General features: G+C 34.2%; 1 protein-coding gene across 1 annotated transcript in view; it reads left to right on the top strand.

Moving 5' to 3' along the window:
• LOC107696111 (fibronectin type III domain-containing protein 1-like) overlaps window positions 1–8,602 on the top strand; it is a 34,619-nt gene extending 26,017 nt beyond the window's left edge. The window contains exons 16-22 of the mRNA XM_016496287.1: window positions 968–1,204; window positions 3,307–3,415; window positions 6,883–6,962; window positions 7,051–7,080; window positions 7,240–7,401; window positions 7,615–7,737; window positions 7,876–8,602. Coding sequence (XP_016351773.1) covers window positions 968–1,204; window positions 3,307–3,415; window positions 6,883–6,962; window positions 7,051–7,080; window positions 7,240–7,401; window positions 7,615–7,737; window positions 7,876–7,991 — 857 coding nt within the window. The 3' untranslated portion in view covers window positions 7,992–8,602. The remainder of the gene's footprint in view (window positions 1–967; window positions 1,205–3,306; window positions 3,416–6,882; window positions 6,963–7,050; window positions 7,081–7,239; window positions 7,402–7,614; window positions 7,738–7,875) is intronic.
• Window positions 8,603–9,813: the final 1,211 nt, after the last annotated feature.

The raw sequence follows: 9,813 nt of genomic DNA, 5'->3' as shown, positions 1-9,813 counted from the left end.
TAGGATTAGGGTTACTTGCATGTAATTATGCATAATTAATTGTTATTACAATAGTAAGTACATGTAAAATGTGTAACAAGGACACCTTAAAATAAAGTGTTACCCATTTATAATGTTATACATTTCTTTTGAACTTTTTATTCATCAAAGAATCATGAAAAAATTACTGTATCATGCTTTCCACGAAAAAAAAAAATTACACAGCACAACTGTTTTCAACATTGATAAGAAATTATTCATGAAAGAAAAATTATTTCTGAAGGATCATGTGACACTGAAGACTAGAGTATTGGCTGCTAAAAATTCAGCTTTGCCATCACAGAAATAAGTTATTTTTTAAAATATATTAAAATAGAAATTAATATCACAAAATTTCAAGATATTACTGTTTTTACTGTGTTTTTGATCAACTAAATGCAGCCTTGGTGAACATAGGAGACTTCTTTCGAAAATATTTAAAAAAAACTTACCGACCCCAAACTTTTGAACGGTAGTGTATACATAATATATATATATATATATATATTACATAATACAGTCCAAAGTCTGAGAGCACTTTTTTTTTCTTCAAAATTTTAAAACTGCATTTGTTTTATGTTTACCTAAAACCTACATTTTTAGGGTTTTTTATGATTTTGAATTAAAAAAAAATTGTTATGATGCGAAATAAAGAATATGTAAGATTCTGCACTATTTCTATTTGATCATGTGACTTTTTACAGATGTTCAAATCATCAGGTTTCACACAAATTTGTGAAATACAATCAGCTCAAGTGTTGCTGCCATTAAAGTGGGGGACACATCAAATACTATAAGGCATTATGAAATTCATGTTATTTTTTCAGTTCAGATTATCGCTCAAATTGTTAATTTGCTCATAAAACTGTAATAAAACATTTAATTACATTGTATTTCTTAAATGTACATCTTTTCCCTTTCTCTTCTTTTCCTCACTGTCTGCTTTCAGCTCCGTATGTAAACTACATCCACAAGGACCCTGGAGCTCCCTGCTCCCTGACCGAGGCTCTGGAATACCTACAAGTGGATGTTTTAGCAGACTTGATGGAGAAGGATCAACTATCAATCAATCAAAAGCAGCCACCCAAAAACAAGCCCCGTAATGTTACTGTAGTTGCGATGGAGGGCTGTCACTCCTTTGTGATTTTGGACTGGGCACTTCCACTGAAAGATGACATGGTGTCTGGTGAGTGTGTGTAGCAGTTCCTTTTTTATTATTTAAAAATGCTTTCGCAGTTGCAGAACTGTGAAAAAAATGACTTCTGTAAGTTTGACCACAATGTTTGCTAGATGTAATATACAAATATATCTAAGCTTTCTTTTGCATTGGGGTTTAGGCTTATGATTAAAGTCAAGATCACAGTTGAAGAATTGACTTCGTTAAATTTAAAAAGTCTTGATTTTTACTCCCAGAGTTACTTGTGATGATTTATGCTCAAGATGAGTGGTTTCATTTTCCATGCTTTTTTCAACATACCAAATGTGCAGCGATTTCTTAGAATGCATCAATCAGGAGTGAAAAGCACCCAATCCAGTTAATGGATCATCCTATAACGTTCTGTTTCTCTATCTGCAATGTGTAAGCAATATCTCATAAAGCAAGTTAATCATGCATGGGCCTGTTTGATAGCAACACTGAAAAGGATTTATAGCACACAATACTGACAGAGAAAAAGACGCATCAGAAATGTCAAAATGAATTTTGTAATTTGAAAACTGAGAAAGACAGCTATGCAATTAGCTAATTAACTGCATGCTTTCCTTGTTTGGTAATAGCATGACATTAAAGGGATAGTTCACCCAACAATGAAAGTTCAGTTTTTATTTACTCACCCTCATGTCATTCCAAACCATTCATGAATTTTTCTTTCTGTGGAAAATAAAAGAAGATATTTTGAGAAATTATTCAGTAGTTTGTATATATAGGAAGTCAGTGGTCACTAAAACTGTTTAGTTACCAACATTCTTCAAAGCATCTTGTTTTGTGTTCCACAGAAGAAAGAAATGCATACAGCTTTAGAACAAAATGAGGGTGAGTAAATCACGACAGATCTATCCCTTTAATTGTGCAGGCATACAGCACTGACATTTGTGAATTGGCACATTCCATAATACACCTCACATTCATAGAAAGCTGTGTTTACTGTAAAAACAATAGAGATGCTTAATTTTAATTATGCCATATTTTAGCTTGTTTCGTAATTCGTAATTTTGTTTGTATGGTTTGTAAATAAGTTGGAGGATTGTGCGCTGAAAATACCACATTCTGAAGTACCCTAATTTGTAAACGTGTAGTATGCTGAACTATCTTACATCCTGCCTGGTTTCGATTTAAAGTGCATTTCCAAACACAAAGCTATATATAACACTTCTCTAACATATTGACCCTGACAGTTTCATCCTGATTCACACAAACAGGGAGGCAATTCCCACAGCTACTGTTAGTGTCATGATATGTGTGCGGAGGTTTAAATGCAGGGGATTCCCTGCCAACTGACAACCGATAGAGCTGAAAAATAAACTGACATGAAAAATAGAGTCCACATGCTCTTGAATAAAATTTTACAAGACAATCTCATATTACTGTAGGGGTTTCATAATGCATTTTGCATTACTGGACCTTACTAGATGTATTTTTACCATTAATACATTTACAAATTCTATATATGTATTTATTAGTGTGTACATATATACTGTATATATGTGAAGACTGGAGTAATGGCTGTTGAAAATTCAGCCTTGCCATCACAGGAATGAATTACATTTTATAATATATTAAATAATATATTAAAACAGAAAAAAGGTCTTTTCAGTTGTAATATTTTTTTTAATTATTATTATTATTATTTTTTTTTTTGTAAGGACATTGAAATAACTCACAGACCCCAAACTTTTGAATAGTATTGTATGTGAAGTTAGCAACTGATGGCTATTAACAACTGAAATTGCTTGCAGAACCTTGTTCCTTTAATAATCTCCTTTAATAAAAATGTATATATTATTTTCTCCACTCTACTTCACCCCTTTTCAGTCATCCTCCCTTCTTTCATAAAGCTCCACTCCTGCACTGCCTCTCTCTTTCATATTAAATGATGGAAAATGCACGCATGTGCTTTATATACATCCTGCTCTCTTGGCAGCAGTTTAGTCCTTCCATGGCATAATAAGGACCTAGGATTATATTGAGGAATCCCTTTGCAGACATGACCAATACTTGCTCATTTACTTCAATGTGTTTAAATCTCTCATGTAAGAGTATGGTTTAATTGTTCGCCCTCTTTTTTATAGGCTATATGGTACACAGTGCATCCTATGACGATGTCCTAAATAACAGATGGTCAACCAGATCCTCAAGTGGAACCCACCTTCCTGTTGAAAATCTCAAGCCCAATTCCAGGTGTGATCCAGCATGTGACAGGATTCATGCACAGACACAAACATATCCCATCAATTTATAAACTAATTACAAGCTTTTGCATGTTTGTGCTTGCACATTTAAGCATCTATGTTCTATAGTCCACAATGTTTTATGAAACTGAATACAAAGCAGGTCTGAGTTCTCAGTGGAGATCTTTTGGGAGCCCTCCTAAATCATGCTTAATCCATGAACTCCAACAATATGCTGGGAAGCTGTCTGTGAGGCTTGCGGGTATACTAAGCTATATAATCATTATACTTTATTGAACATAAATTTATATGAGTGTGTCATTTATCTTCCCCTTGTTGTGCAACATTGTCTTGAAATAATGATGCATATTTTCCCAAACATCTTTTGCTAAGTCTTAAAGTATCTCTGACAACATAACTGATCTAAGATGTAGTTGAATATGTTAAATATATGACAGGTTAACACATGGGAGCTGGGGACTAATATGTAATTAGTACGGCTGTCATAGTTAACTTGTTAACGCATATATTCAGTTTGACACCATATTGGTTTCATTCTGTATTGTGTGATTTCTAACTAATCGGAATCTTTAGAGCAGATTGGAACTAATAAATCAAACTCAGACAAGATGTTTAGCAAACGTCATTTGCTAAACGTCATTTATTTAGATAGCTTTCTTTCTTTCTTACTTTATTTATTTTGAAGAATGGTGAAATGTAAAAAAAAAAAAAGATGCATTAAAGATGTATTAATTGGGCAAAATTGACAGTGAAGATATTTATATTTTACACTTTTTTCTAAAAAGATTTGTTTTGTTCTTTCTATTCAGTAAAGAATCCTAAAAAGAACCCGTTTCCACAAAAAAGCGGCACAACTGTTTTTAACATTGATAATAATAAGAAATGCTTCTTAAGCTCTAAATCAGCTTATTAGAATGATTTAGAATAAGTAATGACTGCTGAAAATTTACAGGAGTTATTTTAAATTGTAATAATATTTTACAATATTACTATTTTTACTCAATTAAATGCACCCTTGGTTAGCAAAAGAGACTGCTTTCAAAAACATCACAAAATCTTACTGATCCCACATTTTTTTGAATGATAGTTTAAATAACAAATAAAGAGCACTGATGCATACATTTCAATTTGCATATTATTTAATCTTCTTTCATTAAAAGGAATGTCATGTGTTAACTACAAAAATAAAAATAAAAGAAAAAAAAATATTAAGTGGCATTCATTATTTTAGACCGAAAGCCCTAATAATTACTAAATAGTTAATAATTATTGTCCTGTCACCCTCCAAAAAAAAAAATTCAAAAGAGAGTTTTTCACTCTTTTCACAAGAGCTAGAGAAACTGCTATTTTATGCTGTGGAAACTCATCAGAACTTGCCGGCTTTTGGCCAAGTCTCAATTTCAGCCATATTCACTGAACTGTACTGTGTCTGTCTCTCGAATGCTGCTTATGTTGTAACACTGTAAACCTCTACCAACACATTTTTGCAGAAGTATATAAGGGAGGTGTTTATGGACCTGTCTGGACATTTGCCACAAATGTGAAGACATTTCTGCCTACCAGACCCATCTAAATGCTTTCTTCACTAAGCATTGGTGCATTACAGCAGGCATGATCTTTCCCACAGAACTGGAACTCCCATCATTCAGAAAGTTCTGCACATCCCTTACTCATTTTTATTCATTAAATGTTTTTGCTCTTTCAGTTATAATTTCAAAGTGTAGCACTCTCAGCACATTTTAAGCTTTAAAATGCAAAAAACACACACAGATCTCGTCTGGACCTGCACACGGGTTACTCATGCATGCATAAATGCATGCAGCTGTGTGAAACGTCCCAGGTTTGATTGACATTTGTTTTGTACACTTTCCCAGACAGGCAGATGCACTCTCTCCCTCAATACCTTGAGAAAACATATGAATGCATATGCACTCATTAGAGATGTTTGGTTCATAAGTGTGGAATGTGAGGATGAAGTTGTTTTTATTGTCCTCTGGGATTCATTTAGAAGCCTCTGTTATTATAGCCTCTCAGCCGAGCTCACTGACTGACAACTTTATAATTCAGCCATGAAGTGTTGATAAGTTTTATGAATGATTTATAATAGCTTTTAGAAATAGGTAAATAGTCTAGACTTTGGACAATGACAGCTCCTTCTTAGTCAAAGTAACACAAACCACTTGGATGCCATATCAAGACTGGAGCTTGCATCAATTCCACAAAGAATTATGGTCAGAAGTATATACTAAATAATTTATGGTCAAAAGGACAAGAAAAATTGCACATGGACACACAAACAGTAATATGACAGGCCCCCTCCCCAGTCTTCCTCTGGCGGTCTGACTGTAATTGTCCATTTTCTCTTTATTTTGGTCAGAGTTTCCACATGGCTGTGCTAATTTGATCCAGCAGTGCTGATTTTATGTCATTAAACGGGTCCTGAGTTAAACCAAGTGAAGCGTGAGCTTACTGAACAGCCTCTCACTGGCAGAACAGAAGGCTGTGAGTGCTGTTAGTGTTGCCCTTTGAACTTAATCACACTTCTCTGTTTTGATTTTTTTACTTGTCTAATTTATACTCTAAGGTAAAGGATGTGCCAGAGTCAGGGCAGAATAAGTGGTTGTGGTCTGGTATTTGTCACAAAGACGTTTTGTCTGATTGGAAATTCCATGTTGATGTGTTATTCTCTTGCTCACCCTCTAACATGCAGTCTCTTCTTGTCATTACACTTTGTTAGCCTTCTCTTTTGCCAGAGGCTCACTCTTCTAACTTTCTCTCATGCATGTTTTATTAATACACAATTTAATTGTGCCCTTTCCTTTTTTCTTTTTCTACCCTTTTTCTTTTCATTTTCCAACTTTTTTCCCTCTTGTATTCTTTTATTTTTCAATGATATATTTTCATTTCTGTTCTCTTTTCATTTTCTATTTTTTTATTTCATTTTCTTATTTTCCCTTTTATTTCTATTATTTTAAACACACATTATTCCCTTTTATTTCTACATTCATTTTTTCCTTTTCATTTTTTCCTATCCTATTTTAATTTTAACAGAAATATTACTGTTAACCATTAACTGTTAACATTTATCCATAAAATTACTGGATAATGCCTGGCAGAAAATTACCAGTACATTTTTCCGTTAATATTTTTTTTTACAGTGATTTTATTTCCTATACTTTTTTTCTTTTATTTTCTTTTCATTTCTTTTTATTTTCTTTCCCTTTCTTTCCACTTTTTTTGCCTTTTTCTCATCTCTTTCCTTTCCTCAATCCTATATACGTATCTGTGTCATTCGATCCTTATGCTCTCATTGTAACATTAACTTATGAGTAAGTGTTCACAGTTGAGTTTTATATGTAGATGAGGTGCTTTTGTAAAAATAGTCACTTCATGATAGCAAACCATGATTTAAATATGACCGATTTAATACATACATGCTTTCATTCTTGTTCTCAGGTATTACTTCAAAGTTCAAGCCAAGAATATCTTTGAACTGGGGCCACTCAGTGAAACTTTAACGTATGTTACAGAGTCAGGTGAGCCTTTTGTCTGAACCCACATAAAGGTTTTTGGATTCAAACAATGTTTATAAATACCCTAAAATTTCTGTTTTCTTTCATCTAGATGACCCCCTGCTCATAGAGAGACCCCCAGGTAAGAGTTACAGCATGGGTTTGTTTGCACTAACAAGCAAAAAAAAAAAAACAGCTGGTCTAAACCAGTCTTGTCAGAAGGATCATTGTTAATGATATTTTCCAACAGTCATGCTCTAACATTAAAAATATTTGTAATTGACATTCATTTCCTTTCTAGGTGGCGAGCCCATCTGGATCCCATTCTCATTCAGTTATAACCCCGCCCACTGTTCTTGTAAAGGAAGTCAGTTTGTCAAGCGCACCTGGTATAGGAAGTTTGTTGGTGTCGTCCTCTGCAACTCGCTGCGCTATAAGATCTTCATGGGAGATGGACTGAGAGGTGCTGACCTTTCTTTTTAACAACATAATACATTTAAAACTTTCATCTAATGATTAGTGTGTCTGTAATATGAAGCGCCCTGTTTTTGGAGTGCTGGCCTAAAAGCCTTGGAACTATCCGATCCAAACCACAGTTTCCCTCAGCTATACAAAAGGCGCTGTCTGAGGTTTGGGTCCTGATGGATACTCAAGCTATGACTGTTTTCCATTTCAGAAACATTCTACAGCATTGCTGATGCATTTGGCCATGGAGAGGACCACTGCCAGTTTGTGGACTCCTATCTAGATGGAAGGACAGGACCACACAATCTCTCCCTGAACCTACCCACAGCTCAAGGTACGACATATATGAGCATGCTCTGTAGTTTGTCTTCACTTCAAGCCTCAAATCATCATGCCATGTGCGTGTTTACTTACTGCTGCCTAAGAGGGTGATCAGCCAGCACTGTAACATGATGCCGTTTGTGGATTTCAGGATATTATCGGTCATACAGACAAGAGCCAGTGAATTTCGGGGCCATCGGCAGGCGCACACCACATCCTTTCGTTGGCTGGTATGAATGTGGAGTTCCAATCCCTGGAAAGTGGTAACAGGGGGAAACTCCCAAGAGGACATTTCCACCGGCCATCACATTCCACGTGTTCTGTCCCTATATCTCTAAGCCAATCACAGAGGTGAACCATTGCTCAATATGGCAACCAAATCTAAATCATATAGCAACTGCTTCTGAGGGAAGGAATATAGTACTTTGAGTAACACTAATATTTCTACATATTCGATATCAAGCACGTTAAAAAAAACAGTCTGTATATGAGGAAAATCCAGCATGTGTATTTGAGTTTATTAACAATGTTTTATTTTCATGTGTTGTGTGATAGTAATTATTTCACATTCCATTCCACCTGGAATATTTATCTTACAGTAACTTCAAAGAAACACAAATTGGTGGCTAGTTAATTATCAAAGCGCAATGTCAAATGACTTCGTAATGTCTGGGAAGATGGCATTTGCAATGATGTAACAAATTGTGAGTGATATTTGCTGTTGTTTATATAACTTGCTGAGATTTGTACTCTTACATTTTTGTATTACCCTCTTTTTGAACAAAGGTTGGCATGAAAGTATTGCCCATATTAGGGCAGACTGAAAAATATATATATTTTTATTTGCTCAGGAACAGTTAAAATTTGAATAAAGGTGCTATGGATAAAATAGAGAAAACCTTTTTATTTCCCATTGATGCATAATAAGGTATATAATCTAAAATAAGTGTTTGTTATATATTATAGTATTAATTATATTTTATATTAATTATATTGATCAGCGTTCCTACTAATCACTTTTGTGAACTTTGAAGACCCACACTGCTGCTACATTTCTAGAAAAAAACTAAGAGTACATTTTATTATGTACACAGTGTATTAACAATACAAAAAAAACAAGAATTAAAGTCAGGGAAGCATTACAGTCACCATCTTAATACATTTTATGTTTCCAGCACGTTATCAAGAATGGTTGAATTCTTTCTTTCTGATTGAAATGTGTGTGTTTGTGGTCATGCTGCTGTGGTGGGCTTTCCACATAATAATAGGTGGTAATAACTGACCCTCCCATTCTAAATATATTTCAGATGAGGTGTTTTAGCAATAACCCCTTATTTTGACACATTAAAAAGCCTATAACTTCTAAAATTACAAATACCTAGAAAGCACTTTCCTCCTACACGCCACACCATACATTTTATTGCGCTTTATATCTCTTACATTCTAATTCATTATTCCCATCTTTTGTACAAGAAGACTGAATACTTTCCCATCAATTAAAATAAAAAAATATGTATGGCATGACTGCTCAAAAACTGGCATCCAATCACATATTCTGGCATTGTTAGAAAGGTTTGTCATCATTTGGCTTGCCTGCTATAATTAGTCTCACTCTGGCATCAGCTGGATTCAAATCAAGAGAGAAAAAGCAAGGTTTCTTATCTGTGAGTACAGCAGTTCCTTATCATTAAGTAAAACTCACTGATGTTTTATTTGGCATCCGGTCACAATCCACATGTCTAAGGGATCTCTTATGTGTTTTTCCAGAGTTTGGCGTTGTAATGGTTATTTTCAAAAATAGATGATACCTAAGCTAAAAATAATAAATCTAAAATAATAAATCTCTTTATCTGCTGTCAATTACATCATAATGTTATATGAGAACTTTAAATTTATGTGAATTACATTCACAATGTTTCCATTTTACCTTGTTTTTTTTTTTTTTGCTACCTGTATCATAATCTCCAACAATCAAAGGAAAATCACTCGCAGGTTTTTCATCTCCTAGAATACCGGAGACATGATGCAATATGTTTCTGGAGTTCTTGGTGGTTACTCCTTCTTGCATTGCAGTTATTTCCCATTTTTT

Source organism: Sinocyclocheilus anshuiensis, unplaced genomic scaffold (genome assembly GCF_001515605.1).
Source record: "Sinocyclocheilus anshuiensis isolate Anshui unplaced genomic scaffold, SAMN03320099.WGS_v1.1 scaffold306, whole genome shotgun sequence".
In the NCBI taxonomy this organism is placed as follows: Eukaryota; Metazoa; Chordata; class Actinopteri; order Cypriniformes; family Cyprinidae; genus Sinocyclocheilus; species Sinocyclocheilus anshuiensis.
The sequence above is the reverse complement of the archived record's forward strand: the minus strand, read 5'-3'. Positions and strand labels throughout refer to the sequence as shown.